We start from the raw sequence: 16,760 nt of genomic DNA, 5'->3' as shown, positions 1-16,760 counted from the left end.
ATTATGGCATAATCATAAAAGGGAACAACATGTAGTCATTAAAAAGAATGAGACAGACCTGCAAACTGACGTGTGAAGATGTACAAGACGTATGACAAGTCCAAAAGCAAGCCCAGAGCCTGGGTATGAGTCCACGGAAGGTCTGCACGTGTGTGTGCCCCAGGAGCTGACAGCAGGGGGTGTTCACCCTTTGCGTGTTCTCATAATATTTGCATTTTATAAATATGTGCAACGTTGGTGCTCAGGAGAAAACAATAAATACAAAAAAAATCGAATTCCAATTGGCAGGGTAGCTGCTTAACATGATAAACTGCCCAAAAGGTCTTCCACAATTTATGGGAAGAGGACTGATCTTGTCTGTGGTCTGACACAGAGGTTCCTAAGCTGCAGTCAGACTTTTAGGGAGTCTACAAAGCTGTGGTCCCAAGCTCCATCTCATATTTCAGAAGAAGACTAAGATTTCTTTTGTGCCTTCAGAAAGGCCATCTATTTAATTCATTTGTTAGGTTTCTTTGTTTTTGGCTGGAATTGTCTCATCTCTGAAACAAAGCTCCGTAGGAATTTGAATGGCAGCTCTGTGTCTTTAAACAATATGTAAAAGGAAAAGCAGAATAGGTTAACTTCTATCATTTACCTAATTTTTATTTAATAGATGAAGTAAGCAGATTTCTTTCTGGCTGGTGAAAATAATCTCAAAGGTAGAGAAAAGGCACCCTATTTCTTGCTGCAGTTTATGATGCTACCACTAGATGGTGGAAAGGGACCACACATTCTCCGGCTGCACCATTTCCTTGCACAAAATTCGCTAACATTAATAAGCACAATGAAAGCTTTCCAAAAGTAGAAAGAATGAACAATTGTGCTGGAATATGAACATTTTGCTCTTATAAAATTGGGATTCTGCCATTTCATTACTAATATGAAAGTCTTCTGCCTCACTCTCTTCCTGCTGGAGGTAGGTCCCCATCTGCTCTAACCTCCTATATGAAGGAGTCTGCAGAAGCCCACGCACAGCAGACACCCAAAAGTTGAATTCAAAAATTCTTCCTACCTCATGCTGCCAAATGTATTTTCATTAATTCACCTCAGCATCATGACGTAAATGCTGGTGGAATCGGCCCCAAGCTAAATAAGCAATAAGCCCCATTTTTCAACACACAAACACATAAAGATGTCAGCTCAAACTGTTTACTAATTAACACTTAAAAAGACACAAATTAGATATGCGTGGCTAAGAGCAATTATAATCAAGACGAATTTCTCTAGTCATTTGGGAACTGAAAAAAAATGCCTAATTGCTGGAACCAATGTTTTAAAAACTGAAATCACGCCAGTTAGCAAATATGTTCATTTAAAGAACATTCCACGTGACTACACTCTTGAGGATTGACTACAAACATGAGAACAAGGAAAATATTTAGGTATAAAATTAAAATTTTAAGCTCCCTTAGATTTATAACTTCTTCATTAAATATGTCTGCAAACAGCAGCCCATAAAAACCTGTAGCAATTAAGTGGTTAAATGAACTGCCTCCCTTGTCAATTTTAAGGGAGTGATTAATATTAGATCGTCCCTTTACTAATTAGACTCTCCCTCGTCTTTTCAGCTTTAAAGTCGAATGAAAATGGAGGCTGTTTGCTCCACTAGGAGCCTGGTAAGCTAATGAGCGCTTCCTCTGCCATGTTGCTGATGGGCACCTGCTGAAGGGCAGGTGAGTGGTGAGGTTACTGGGAGGCTGGCAGCTGTCGGGGCAATGGCTCTGTATGGAGTGGAAGGCGCTCACCTGCCAGAGCCCTTTCCTCCTCTAAAAGCCATGAGATCTGAGGCAAGGGGTGGCAGGTCAGCGACAGAGGCTGGGACAACCGCAGGATGGGGCGGTGGGTAGGGGGAGGGTAAACAGGCAACCAAGCCACAGGATTATTTTAGAAGCTGACGCCTGGGCTGCAGAGCTAGGGAGCTCCCACCCTGGCTGCAATGGGAATCCATCAGCTGGAGAAATGGGGCAACTGCTTACAAGGGAAATAAAGAGCGGCAGAGACAGAGAATATTTATATGCCCATCTTCTCACTCTGAGGGAAGATGCTTCATCACAGGGCTTGGCTGTGAAATTACACTTTTCCAGGCTCCCAAACACATAGAGCCTTTTGTCTGGGCAGCAGGGAGAATGATAAGGGCTTTTTGGGGACAAAAGCCCTATGAGGTCGCTAACTGCCCTTGTGCAGTGTCAAACTGGCTGCTGCCCAGCCCCACGGGAGTGGGGCAAGGTTTGGGCAGGCTGGGAAGGGCTCAACAACTGAGTGATGCCTCCATAGCCCTATGGCAGGTCACTGAACATCTAGAGTCCAGGCTTCTCCCATAAAACAGGTGGATGCCACTTCCTCCACAGGGCATAGAGGAATAAAGGAGAGAATCTCCATGGCAGGATGCTGGGCTCACTCGCCCTGTGTGGGAACCCGGTCAGATCAGGGAGGTGTTACGGGCCAGTGGAGATGTGTGCTCATGGGTCTGTGCCCCCAAAACCCAGAGGCAGTCCCCACCTTTACTTATTCTATCATTATTACTGGTTTTGTTTATGGTGTAAAATACAAAGGTTTTTAGTGGGCAAAGCAAATTTCCGAGCTGAGATCTCTCTTGCTCTCACCAGATCCCTCAGAAATGGAGCAAAAGCAGCGGCATCCCGACCTAGGGGACACCCAGCTGCTCTGGGGTCAAACACACAGAGCCCGAGAGCGGAGGCTAGTAGGCTGTGGACACCACTTTTCCTCAGACCTCAGCTCTCATGAGAAAGGCCAAGTGCAGTAGCTAAAAATAGCAATTTCAGGTTTATTCATGGAGAAAGTCCTTGACACTGCTGCAGAAGAAGGAGCCAGCTCACCAGAGTGTGTGGCCATCAACATACTGATCACCGTTAAATGCAGTGCATGGCTGGGGTGGGTAACTCAGGTTAAATGGAAACTCCTCGGACTGCGGTGGACCCTTTGTGCCCTGTTTAATGTTCCTAACCTCTCCCCATTTCCCCACATTTTCTTTATGTCAACTTGAATTTACTTCAACAGTGAATACAGACCTGAAAATGAGAAATACAGCTGGCCTTGGTCAGTTGGGCCCCCAGCAACAGAGCGGCGTGACATGCCTCGCCGGGGTGGGTCTACTCTGGTGCCCACCCCATGTGGATAAGAACAGGAATAATGATCGAGGCTGTGACAACAGCAGGGGTCAGGGAGGCAGGTGCTGCTTCAGTCCACCTATGGGGCCATCTCAGTTAAAACAATACATACTATGGGGTACATATTTCTATCACTGTTCTGATTTTGCAGAAAAAGAAACAGGCTCAGAGTGGTTACGTGGAAGAGCTGAGTGCCAGACCTGGGTGGCTGACTCCAGAGCACGTGCCCCCACTCTCCTGGCTCCCAGATCCTCCTGGCTCTGCGACTCCCTCTGCAGCCACACCTTGGCTCTGAGCACCTGACATCAAGACGGTACATTCTGAAGTAACATGTGTTTGGGCCTGATTTTAGTCCTTAGCGTAGGGTAGAGGATTATGATTATGGCAGGAGTGTCCAACCTGCAGCCTGCGTGCCACACACTGATTTTGTGAGGACTTTTTTTGCTTATCTGTGGTGTTGGAGATCATGAAGAGTATGCACAGACTTTTGTTTGCTCTTCAGGTTTCGTCAGTGTTTGTGTATTTCCTATGTGGCCCAAGACAACTCCTTTTGTTCCAAAGGGTGGCGGAGGAAAAACAAGGTTGGACACTTGTGGTGTACAGGATTCCTACGGCATGCTCTGGGTCCTCGCTGGGACCCTCACCTGCTCCACTCTGTCCCGGGGCCTCCCATCTTGTCGTGGGCCAGTTACTTTGCCTCTAGGAGTCTCAGTTTCTCCCCATTGGTCAGCACAGTATGGGAAATGGAAATAATGCAGGAAAAGCCTGAAAACCCTGAGTGAGCACTCAGCAGGTGATTAAGCAGACCGTGCTATGTTAGGGCCATAGGTCAGAAGGCCAGAGGAAGACAGGACTAGAGAGCTGGATGCTTGGGTGGCTGCACACCTGCCCACAGGGATGGGGCACTTGTTGCCTGCCAGCTATTTCCACATATACTCATTTAGCACCCACAAAACTCCCCTAAGAGACAGGTTCTATTGTTATCCTCAGTTGAAAGAGAGGGTGTGACTGGCCCCCAGGCAGTGGTGGAGCCTGGCTGGTCCAGATGTCCCTCCCAGGACCTCAGCCCTGCTCACCACCTGCAAGCCAGCTGCACCACACCAGGCAGACAGGCAGTGTTCATATGTAGGGGCCCTCAGAGTCGCCCCTTGATTTGGAGAAAGGCAGACATGAAATTCTCTGTGCACCTGTATTTCTAACGCACCAGTCAGCCATCTTTCCCCTAAGTTATCAAAAAACAAAAAAAACTGTAGGTGACAATCAGGTTTAGTTTTTATGATTTACTGAAAATCAAAGACAAAGGGGGACTTTTTTGTCTTGTTTTTGTTATGACAGGTTTAGAAATTTGTTGTACTACATTGATTCAATTTTCCCTGATTTCCGCCATCTTTCAATAATGCAACCTGCTTCTGCTAGCTGGGTACACAAGAGAAAACCCAAAGGAATGGAGAATATTGAAATGGTTCTACCATTTCCATCTTTGAGACAAATGTTCCTCTCAGAGGAGAGCTGGCTGCGGCAAGCGACTGCTTAACAACCTGCTGTACATAAAAGACGAGCCCCCACTTCCCTGCTCACAAAACAGGGGACACTGCAGGTCTGGCCTCCAGGGAGGCTCCATTATCCCCAGCTCTCTGCTCGGAGTCCGCTGTACTCCAATCCTGCCTGCTTTTTTATAGACTATCTGAGACCAGGCTGCCAGTGGGGCCGTGCTCATGGAGCCTAGTGAATGGTGCGCTGACCCCTCCTCTACATCACAAGGGGCCTCCTGGGAGCAAATAACAAAACAAAAGGGGGAAGAAAGTCAGCCCTGTGTCCGTCCCCCAATTTCCACTTCCTCTAAGCTGAGACATGTTTTAAAATGAAGCAGAATTGGTGGCTCTGTCACTGAAACCTCTTGACACGGAGAAGACAAGATGTTGGTCGTATTTGACCAAACGTTATAAATATATGAGAAGTGAGTCATGTTTTCTATGAGGTAAATTTGATTGACATGGAAGTGTTTTTACTCAGATGGGCACCCACATCTGCCCTTCCTTCCCCACCCTCCCTGCTCTGGGCAGCCTCCTTACCTCTTTCTCAATTTCTGCTAGAGATTTGATGGTGATCCCCAAGAGATCAAAGGGCTGCATCTGAAAATACAGATCAAGTCACCCTCCCGAATGGCTGGAAAAGCTCCTTCACGTTTACTTTTATGCATGACCATTGTGAAATCTTAAACTGTCCTGTGGGATCTCGAGTTTCTCCAACCCCTTCCCGCAGGAAGCCCGTCTGTGTAGCTCTGGTTGTTAGTGGGATAGGGAGGAGTGACGAGAGCACACTGCAGGGCTGTGGCTGTGGGGCCAGCTCCCTATGCTGGGGACCACTGCTGGGTCATATGGCTGCAGCACCCAGGAGCCTCTTGGGGCTCCTGGAGGACTGAGCGTGCAGCTGGCCGGCTTGGCCTCTCTTCTCCCTCTGCCAGAGCAGACTCAGCTGTGCTCTCTCCTGCTGCAGCTGTGGGGTGGGAGCGCCCAAGGTTCTCACCAGAGGCCACCCTGACTGTTCCATCTGTACCCTGGCAGTGGGTCTGAGGAACTGCAGGAGTCTCTCACCCAGGACAGGAGCTGGGGGCAATTCCAGAACTTTGGAAATAACCAGGTGAATGAAACAACTGCCCAACAATTACCATTTGAGAAATCAGTGTGGTAAAAAAATGGTAACATTGCATTATAATGAGCATTTCTAAAATGCCGTGATGCTTGGGGACCTTCCTTTGAAAATACTGGCTTTTCAACAGACAGCATAAAAAAATCAAATTAGTGGGAGGCCCACGAAGCCTGGGCTGAAATGCCCAGAGGGAGCCCGGTCTGTTAGGCCCCCTGTCTGAGTCCCTTGGGGGCACGTTAGCTAATGTTCTGTGCTCCTGAGAGTGGCCTGTGGCTGGCTTCCTGGTGGCCTGGGATGAGCAGGTGAAGCCTGAGTGTTTGAGGGGTCTTGAAGTGTAGCAGCCCAGGGGCGGGAGTGGGCCTAGAGCCTCTGCTGAGATGGCAGGGATTTCCGGCGAGACTGGCGCTGTAGTCCGAGGACTGGATTCAAACGAGGCTCACGCTTCCATGAGATGTGGCGGCAGGTTAAATCCCCGCATCATCTGCCTCTTATAGAGCCTTGTGGGCCAGCCCTCCCGGCTCAGCCACACACTCAATGAGGTGAGCAGGATGTGCTGGGCAATGGGCCTGGCCCAAGTCCCAGGCCTTGAGCACTTGCTGAGTCGGCAGCACCGGGCAGCAGCATCTTCACTAGGGTGATCTTGGGACAGAGCCACTGAACCAGACACTACCCCGGCTGCTCTGCCAGTAGCTGCTGAACAAGTCAGTTCTTTGTGCTGCCAGCCTGAGTGGTGTGAGAGCGGGGCTGCCTGCCTGCGTTGCCCGGGACCCAGCAGAGGTCCAGCTGTTGTATCATTAGGCTCTAACTACCCCACTAAACTTTCCCAATTTGGAGCTGGTGAGCAGGACAGAGTAGCCTCTCCCAGGGACCGGCGGGAGAGGTGCCAGCATCTCCATGGCAACATGGCTGAGTGGAGTCGGCTGAAGTTACTCAAGCTCTGCGTGTCACGTCATGAGCATTTTTCAAGATTAAGCTGCTTACCAGAAGGGTTCAGAGGAGGCCTATTATATTTCATGAAAATGGAAACTACAGAGCAGGTCAAATCGTAAGCCGGGTGGTTTTCAGCTGGATCCAAGAAAAACACTGAAGGATTCTTTAGCTGGTGCCCAAACTGGGGCCTTCACATTTATTAGCTACTCAAAGTAAACTTTTGCAGAAAGGATAGAAACCAGGAACAAGATTCCTGAGCTGGCATGGAGTGGGCCGGCACTACTGAGAGAGGGCCACTGTCATACTGGGGGCAGGTGCCACCTCAGTGAGGACCTCAGGAGTGCTAGGCCAGGCTGCCAGCCCAGCACAGAGCCCCACAGTGCTGTGAAAGGTGGCACGTTGCATGGTCTGGGGTCCAGCCTTCAGGCCTGGCCAGCTCATTGTCCCTCTGTCACTAATGATGGCTCGGGGCCCAGCCTGTGTGAGTGTACTCACAGGTACTGTAGAGTCAGCGGTGGCCTGGTGTGGGCAGAAGCCCACAGCTAGAGGAGCTCTGCACACACACAGAGGCCTCCGAGTCAGAGCAGGACACAGTCAGCACAGGACACAGCGCTTAGCCAGGCAGACTCCCTTGTGAGGGGAACTTGTCACCACTAAATAAGGAAGGACCAAACTTACTAAGTTGGATTTAAAAAACAAAGACCTGTCACAAAGGCCAAGTTCAGTTTATCTACCATTGCGTGTGACCAGGAAAAGCCTGGCTGCACGTAAGCTGCCTGCCAGCCCGTATCGCTCTCCTCCTATCCCTCAGACATTCTTTCTCTTCACTGTTCAGGCACAAGGTACTGGCTGAAGGGGCCAGGGATGAGCAGACCCTCCCCAGCCCTCAGGAAGTCACTGTCATTGGGCTACAGGGGTCAGTTCCAGAGGGAGAGAGGCCACACAGGTAGATGTGAGTCCAGTGGGGGCTGGGAATGTAAGGGCCACCAGGGCAGTCCCACGCTGTGGAAATCAGGAGAGAGGGACTTCAGGCTAGGGGCGGCAGAGGAAGGGCAATCATGCATAAGACTTACACTTTCTGGAACACAAGAAAACTTCTCTGAAATCATAAAAGGCACACCATCCATTGCTGCAAAAGAGAAAAGAAGAAAATGGCATTGAAGACACTGTCCATGTCCAGTGACCGAAGACGTCAACACAGAGGACGGACAAGTCTCTGGCAGGGAGCAGCTGACACCCAGCACAGGTGGATGGGAGCCCTGGGGTGAGACAGGCGTCACCCCCACTCCTGGTGAGGAAGCAGGTGCCTCACCATCCCCCAACATCAGCCAGATAAGAGCTCCGGGAGCAGAGCAGGCCGGGCCTAGGCCCCCCAGTGCCCCAAGTCTAGCCTCCAACTTGCAAGTGGTGGGTCTTAACCAGGGGCTGATAGCAGGCAAAGGGGGACAGAGGCTCCACAAGGAGGCCAGCAGAAGGCACCATCACAAGACGTTCACTAGCTGCTGGCGGGCCTATGGGAGAGAGTAGCTCTGGAGTCTAACTGAGTTTGGATCACAGCCCTGATTTCAGATGAAGGACTGAAGTTGCTTTTAAAAGGAGGATGGCACTGCCTACGGAAAGGGGTGCTTGTGCCTGGAGTGAGAAGTGTCATGTGTGGGGCCCCGGTTTGGTACAGACACAGATGGGTGCTCTGCAAGTGGGGGTGATGTTCACCTTTGCTGACTCTCAGCTGCTTAGTCTTGGGACCTCAAGGGCTGACTCGGGTGCGCCAGTGATTTTAACAGGATAAGAAAGCAAGGGTGTGGGACAGGGACACAAGGAATGAAAACAGGGCTCCAAAGGGGAGTTTTTTTTCCTGCACCCTGTCCCAGGTCTTCACTACTAAGGCATGTGGAGAAAACCCCACGCTGGAGCGTGCCTCTGTGGGCAGTGTTCTCCGTGTCTGTGACCCACAGCGTCAGAGAGGACTCTGGCTCCATGCCCTACTGGAAGCCTGGGCACACGGGAGGACCAGGTCATACTGCACAAGACACAGTGTGGCACACACAGTGTGAACACTCGATGCCTCGCAGGGGTGGCCGGGACCCGGGCAGAGACTTCTCCTGACGTCTGAGCAGAGTCAGGAGTGAGTGGGCCCAGCGGTAAGGGCTGGGGCCTCACCCAAGGGCTGTGGTTTTGTGGTAAATTGTGGTTTTCAGAGAAATGGAGTGAGCAGAATGGGAGCCCTGGTGAATGGGTTCCCCAGGAAACTATATTCTGTGTTTCTCCAAGATGCCCTGAAATTGAGACTTCTCTGGTATCTGCGTGGTGGGCAGGTTTTTTTCAGTCCCAATAAAGAGCAGCAGAAGCAAAAGAAGGGCAGCAGGAGGAAGGAAGTAGAGAAAGAAACACAGTCAGGACGACTCTTCTCTGACTGGCAGGAGGAGTCAAATGGCTCATTTTCAACTGTGTTCATTCACACTGAGACCTTTCAATGAGACCTTCTCTGGCTAGTGTGAAGAAACAGACATAGCTTAGCCGGCCCCAGCTACTGCCCTGAAGCCTCCCTCCCCTCCTGCCTGAAGCCAGGCTGCTGGGCTCTGACAGAGACATTGGTCAGAGGCCTCTTGGCATCACAGGTGCCCGGCACCTTCCCTGAACTGTCCGGAAGAGGTGAGGGCAGGGGAAAGGCCCATCACACGCTCAAACACACCAGTGAAATCTGGGCACCTAAGTGTATGTGCTCATTTACAGCCGAAAAAAATTCAGCAGTGATTAAAGGACCCTCAAAAAGCCACAAAGCCTTCTAGAGAGGGACAGAACCAAGTCCCACCTAATACCCAGGTTGAGGTAACCAGCTCCTACCAGCTCCCAGCACCGTCTGCCCAATGCCAGCCATGAGCCAACGCTTACCCCATATGGCACTGACGTACCCCAAGGGCTGACTTCTGAGCCCTTCCTGAGTCAGGTCAGGGGCTCGTATCATTTGAACATTTTATAGATCTGAAGCAGAGCTTCAGAGAAGTTGGAGCAGGTAGGAAGCCGCAACCCCAAAGCCCTAGATGGCACGGCATCCTTTACCACTCCTGTGATTCCTGAACCTACATGGCTTGTCACTTCCAGCCATCTGTAGTGTTATTTGGCAATGAGGTATGGAGCAATTTTTTCAGGTTGAGTTTCAGACCTCCTGTGTTTCAAGAGCTTGTGTTAAAAAGGTGGTAAGGTGATCTGTAGAGACCTGATTACCATTGGGAACTGAGAGCTGGGGAGTCCTGGGACTGGAGAGAGTAAGGGAGAAAGGGGGTTCCACTCTGGTCAGAGCCGGCGGTCCTAAAGGCTAGAGCAGGGTAGGATTTCCAAATGGGGTCCTGGGTGCATTTCAGGCCCTTTGGCCCTTGCCTGTGCCACCTTCACTCCCCCTCATGCCCTCCATGTATACACTCTGCTGGCCTCCTGGGGTCTGCTGAGGGCCTCTCCAGCTGGAAGCCCTTCCTGAGCCTCCCCTCCTAGAGGGTCCACACGAGGCTGACCTCTGCCTATGCTGGGGTGGGGAGGGAGGGTGGCCCCCTGCAATGGGGCTCTGGCCTGGGGCATGTATCTAACCTGATGACTCGGGTAATAGATGACTACCACCCACCCCTGCTGATGCTGGGGATGAGAGCCATGGATGGAAGAAGGCTGAGAATCACTTTCTAGACACTGAGAAGGTCTAAGCAGGGAGGGAAATTTAGAGCAGTAATCCACTGAGGTGAAATCACATAAGATAAAGTTAACCGAAGTGAGCCATTCAGTGGCACTGAGAATATTCACAATGTCGTGTGACTGCCACCTCTATTTAGTTCCAAAACATCCCCCTCACTTCAAGGAAAACCCCTTCTCCTTTAAGTAGTTTTTTCCTCCTCTCACGAGGAGTGTCTCTCTCCTCCCAGCTGAAGGTCATGTCTTTGAAAGTGAAGAATTCAGAAACACCGGCCATCCCATAAGACTTGCGTCTGTCTGGGCCTGGTGGCCTGACCTCCCATGGCGCCGTGCTCCTGCCTGCCAGCTATGGCAAGGGTGACGGGGAATGAGTTTGTCCAGATTGGATGGCCTGACTTGGAGGGCTTTACATAAAAATGGAGGTGAAAAAATAATTTGTAAAACAATACAATAACACTAGCATTTTAATGTGTATACGAGATGTAGATCTTATGATACATAATACACATCTACATGATGTGTGTACATATAAGTGCAAACACACGCCCACCTGCAATCCTGACAGGGCCGTCTCTCAGCCACTCGGTGCTCAGGGGTGGGTAGAGGGCCCAGAGCACCTCCCAGTCGGGGTGGCGGAGGCTCCCTGCAGGGGCCCATCCCCATGCCACCTTCTAGACCTTCTGGGGAACCTGAGGAGTTGTGGGGCCAATGGTCCAGCCGCCCACGTGAACACACCTTCTGGCCCTCGGATAGGCTAGAAGGTAATTTCTTCACAGAAAAGCCTCTTGAGAAGAGATACTCTCAGGGGAACATACTGCAACAGCCCCCTGGGAAGGAGGGAGGGGAGACTCATTCCTGACACTGTCAGAGGAACAGCAGTGGGGGGGGGGGTGGTGGTGGCCTGCAGCACCTGGCGGCCGATTCGGCCCAGCTGAGCCAGGGGCAGAGGCGACGGCATTGTGGGGACTTTTGTCCTTCCTGCAAGAAGGCGCTATCTGGCACAGTGATGGAGACAGGAACCCTGGGACAAATCACTGCTCTATGTCAGAGTTCATGACAAAAAGATGGGCACCATCAGACAGAAGACAGACTTGAACAAACTCAGGAAAAAAGACAACTGGCCAGGATCCAGGGGGTGAAGCCCCCAGCGGGAGCTGGAGCTCAAGGAACAGGACCCTCACCTTCTCACAAAACGGGGTCTCCCAACCACCAGGGGCCAGTGAGAGGAACCAAGCCACGGATCTGCCCATCAAATCTGCTAGGTTAAGGCAGGAGGAAAGATGTGGCTTTCAGCAAAGCATGTGACAAAATTTCTCATGTTATCCATGTAGACAAGATGGATAAATGTGGCTGGTAATGTTGAAGTTAGGAGAATCCATAACTGGTTGAATTAAACAGCTGATTAATAGACTGATGTTAACACTGAGTGACCTCTGGAGGGTGCCCAGGGTGTTATCAATTACTTAGATGAGGACACGCACAGTATGCTTATCTAACACGTGGCTGATGGGAAGCCTAGGTGGATAGTCTATAAACTAGATAACATAGTGGAATCCAATAAAGATCTCAAAAAGTTGGGATCACGGGCTAAACTTAACGGATGGCGTTTACTAGAAGTCAGTGTAGAGTCCTGCATTTGGGGCTCACAGCCATATTAGCTGGGATGACACGGGAGGGAGGAAAATGCCGTGGTTGGGATCGAGTAAGTCAATGTTGTGATTTGTTTGGCTATTTGTGAAGCGGGGCCGGCATCACCAGGTGAGAGTTTTGTAGTCCTGGTGCCCAAGAGGAGGAGTTGCCTGTCTGGGTCTGCCCTGAGCTTGAGTGTGGCCAGGACTGTACTCTCAGGGGTCATCCTGGGGCCCTTTGAGAAGGTCAGATGGTGAGGGAACCCAAAGTCAGGCCACACGAGGGAAGGAGAAGCAGGTGTGATGCCCCAGGAAGGCACAGTTCTGCCCATTTCTGTCCATCCTAGCTCCAGCCTGGCGTCCCCTGAGCCCAGTGTGGGGCTGGCACGTGTGAAGTGCAGCAAAAGAGGTGGCTTAGTTCAGACAGGAGAAGACACAAGAGGGAAGAGAATCAGTGAGAGAACACATTTCAGACCTGTCAGAGGAAGAGGGGCTGGACAGATCACACCCAGTGCTGCGGAGAGACTTCACCTTCCTCTGGGGAAGATGCAGTGAGGCCGTCCCCACCCCAACACTGGGGAGAGCAAGCAGCACTGGCCCAAGGGCCCAGGTTGACAGTCGATGTTGGGGGCTGGGGCTGTGAGTGTTCAGTAGAGTGCTGATCTGTGGGGCCGCTAAATCCCCTCCTGATTCCATAGCATCCATTGCTACTCTCCTTATCTGGGCCACCTTTCCATATTTTAAAGATGTTTGCCGAACGTATCTTAAAATCAATGGCATATGTTCTTCACGTGATCCAACAGTGTCCACGGATCACCTCATCCTGGCTTCTTGGGAGGGTAATGTTTACTTCCTTCCTTTCTTTTTCCCCAGCCAACCCTGGTATTTTGTTTTCACTGTTCTGGAGCTGTGACATCCATTGTAGCATTCAGGCTACTGCTGAGTCCCACTCAGGTTGGCACACTGTCCCAGGAGCTGGAGACAAAGCTGTGGCTGAGTGGCCCACTCTGACAGCCACACACGGGGTGCGCGTTTGCATCCCTGACCTGCACCTACCACCCACCCCTGGGCCTTTCTTGGCCAGGGCTTCTCACTGATACTGCCTGGCTGGTCTGTGGTCACCACCCAAAAGCAGGGATGGAGCCTGTTCTCTCCTCAGTGGAGCCAGAGGTGGCATGTTGGGCGCAGTGGCCTCTCCAGCCCCACAACTTTCAGTGTGACATGACAATGGCCCCCAACCCTGAGAGGTAATGGTAATTCTTCCCTGGCTCAGTTCTACAAAGGAGAAAAAAAGGAAGGAAACTCTTATTTACTGCCCACACTAGAGGTCACAAGCACACATGCAGTAACTCAGCCCTTAACAGGAGGTCTGCAAGCTATGTTTATGGAAACTGAGGCTTAAAAGAGTTACAAGGCTTGGAAGGAGCCAGGATGGAAACCCAGAGTCCAGCCTGTGCTGGCCTGTGGTAGGTTGTGGTGGCAAGGACAGGGCCTGGGAGCTCAGCAGATGTGGGTCTTCCCTGCTGCTCAGCAGGCACAGATGTGTGGCTGTGCGTGGGCCACCTCACCTCCCCTGGCCATCGTAAATGCCCTGTCTGTAACACTAGGGTGATACTGCAGCTCCCTCAGAGGGCTGCAGAGAAGGTGAAAAGAAAGGAGATCAGACAAGGAACGGAGGGAAAGCGCCCACCATGTAGGGAGGGCTGACTGGCCAACTCTGGTTCTGCTGTCACTCAGAGCCATGTGCCAGGCAGGGCTCCTTTCAGGACCAGGCCAGTGTTTTCTTCTTCCTCTGTGTGTGTGTTTTTTAATTTCTTATTTTTGATGGCACTTTTAACAAAACGCTGATCCACAGCATCCAGTAACATCTAGCAGATGAAAGCAAGGATGTGCTGCGGGCTCCATAGCGCAATTAGCATTCTCCTAAACAAACGAGCTTCAACAGAGCTGTAATTAAGCAGGCCTGTAATTAAGTATATGCCCTTTATCATAACGATCATGCTTAAAAATGGCATGATGCATGGAACTCTGTTATTAATGCTGTAATCCCAAACTGAAGAGCGAGTACATAGAAATCAGCATGTCAGGCCTGTCACCAGAGTGTTTGTAAAATACATTAAAGAAAAAAACCAGAAAACAATGAGCTCATTCAACTGTTCTTTCTACAATCAGGCACTACAAGTCAAGAGGATTGTGAATGCTTACAGATTCTGCAGGGTTTAAACAAATAAAGCTCTAATCTGCTACTGTATTAATCCCACCCCCTATTTTAATGAAAGAAAAAGGGGGTGGTAGGGATTTTTTTGCCAGCTGACCCCAATACCTGCCTTTGCTATTCTAGGGGAAGCAGTCCCATTTGCATGCTGTATTTGTTTGGACATAAAATTGGATTCCTGCTTGCACAGACAGCTCTGCCATGAATCTGCAGGAACTCCGCCTGGCAGCGGGATGGGATGATAGCTTCTCGTCCTCCCCTCGTGTGGGAACTATAATTTTACTTGCCAAGGCAACCCCCCAGAGCCATCTCTTGCTTCTCCCCTCCATGTACACCCTTACGCTTCCACAGGCTCCACATAAACCCACTCCTGACTAATTCCCCAGGGCTCTGGACTTAGGACCACCCCATTGCCCAGGAAGACCCACAGTTGCTCAGGGCTGCCAACCCCTTCCACACTGACATCTCAGTAAGCAGAATCTAATCAACATACAGATTAATTTCAACATGCTTGATAAAGAGTCATAAAGTCATGTGGTAAAAAGGTAAAATTAAGAAAAAATGCCTCCATTACCAGCATCTCAAGTCTTATCTGCTTAAAGTTGTCAAGCAGTGTTACATGAACTCAAGTAACAGTATCTCAAAAGCACTTGCAGAGGTGAGGGCCAAGAGTGCTCGCTGGTAGACAGTCATTCTTGAAATAACATTAAATGCAACTGGAACAGTGGGAGGCCTTTACTTCAGTGTGCGTGCTTGGGACTTGGAGATGTAAATAACCACCAACCTCAACCCTTCCTTTTCTCCTTTCCTGAGGGGTTTCAAAAGTCCTTTACAATTTGTGGTGGGAAAAATGCCAGGACTCAACATCTCAAGGCCATTTCTCAAAACTCATTTGCAAATCAAAACATGTAGACTGTTTTGCTTTCTTGGTGATTTCACTTTGGGGACATTCCTTGGAAGATATCCGTTGATGCCTTCAGAGCTGTCTGCTCAGTGACATTCCCATTGAGTTTACATGGGGCCAAACAACTTCCTTTGAGAACCCCAAAGTGATTTGTTTGCCATTATTCATAAGCCAAAAGGGGACTTTTATTGGCCACAGCCAGGACCCTCTGAGTCCCCCACACCAGGCAATACCCTGGCAGTAGGGAGCACAGGCAACAGGCAAGTTAAGCCACTTGTTAACTGTGTAGCTTTGGGCAAGTCACTTCACCTCTGAGCCAGATTTTTGTCTGTCAAACAAGGAAAAGCACAACTACTCTGTGGGACTGCTGTGAGGGGGCGAAACAGCAGACAGGAAGGGACTAAGCATGGCCTGACCGGGAGCCACTTAGCAAATGGGAGGTGGCTGCAATTTTCTGAACAGAGCAGTAGCGATCAGGCCACGCCTCTCACTGGCTGTATGATTGAGGACATGTGTTTAATCCTTCTGATCCTCTCTTCCCCAACTGTGGAAGAATGGAAATAGCAATACCTGGATTGGTATGAAGTTTAAATGAGATAAAAACATGAAGCCCTCGGTGGGGACTGACTGCTCCATAACAGTTCTCCCTTGTTACGTTATTATTGCTGCTGCACAGGGGACAACGCCCTTCCGTGGTCCATCCCATTCTTTAGGCTTTCACACAGTAACGCAAGTGTGGCCATACTGAATTACATAACCCATGGGCTGAGAGTCCTGATCCAAAGACCTTCACGGTGGGGAATCAATGCTGGCAGAGGGGTAACTCACAGGGCCCCCAGACCCTGGCTCTCCCTGAGGTGTCATCTCTGGTGTTACAAAACAAGCCGGCCTTTGAAGCAAGGCCCACGCTGATGGAAGGAAGCTGATGTCCCCTGCAAAAGAGCCCTCCAAACACAGTGAAGAAAACTATCCACAGGTGTCAGGAGGTGACTTTTCTAGGTTAGTCCCCCATGCTGCACTCTTCAAAATAAAAGTGATTTCACACCGCAAGGAGAGTTCTCTGCGGTTCTATCTGGCATGGGCCCCATCTCTACACAGAATACCTGAAAGGTACCTTATCTCTCCACGTCTGCAGTGTCTGGGGCCCTGGAGTGCTTGGCTGCACCTTGGACAGGTCCAGGGAAGTTCTCTAGAAGCTAAGGGAGGAGGGTGGGAAGGCGGGTCCACAGTCCACACCCAAGAGAAACTCAAAGTATACCAATGAGAACATTTCATTAAAGAGCTTTTTTTTTAAAAAAAAATCTTTATAAATATTATATTTAATGGCTTGGGGAAGAGACCAGCTGCATTTTGCTCAAAGTAAAGATAAAAACCAACTTAGTGACACTTTTCTACGTGAGTAAAAGGTGCCTCAGTGGTTAAGGGCCATTGGGTAGGTGACTGTGCCTTCTGTCCACAGTGAACAAACATTGAAACTCTGCAGTGAGTGGCGACCAAAGGGGCTTTGGAAATGTAGAATAAAAAGCAGAACTGATGTCCAAGGCACTAAGAGCGACTACAGCCTCTGTAAGCATGGTCTGAATATGCAG

At 50.2% G+C, this 16,760-nt stretch overlaps 1 protein-coding gene across 1 annotated transcript in view; it reads right to left on the bottom strand.

Annotated features, from left to right (window-relative positions):
• MVB12B (multivesicular body subunit 12B) overlaps positions 1–16,760 on the bottom strand; it is a 173,288-nt gene that overhangs the window by 9,822 nt on the left and 146,706 nt on the right. The window contains exons 8-9 of the mRNA XM_023510574.1: positions 7,820–7,875; positions 5,240–5,299 (exon numbers count right to left, since the gene is read on the bottom strand). Coding sequence (XP_023366342.1) covers positions 5,240–5,299; positions 7,820–7,875 — 116 coding nt within the window. The remainder of the gene's footprint in view (positions 1–5,239; positions 5,300–7,819; positions 7,876–16,760) is intronic.

The sequence above is a fragment of the Otolemur garnettii genome, unplaced genomic scaffold, assembly GCF_000181295.1.
Source record: "Otolemur garnettii isolate 467f Iridium unplaced genomic scaffold, OtoGar3 scaffold00014, whole genome shotgun sequence".
NCBI lineage: Eukaryota > Metazoa > Chordata > Mammalia > Primates > Galagidae > Otolemur > Otolemur garnettii.
This window is presented reverse-complemented; position numbering and strand designations above follow the sequence as displayed.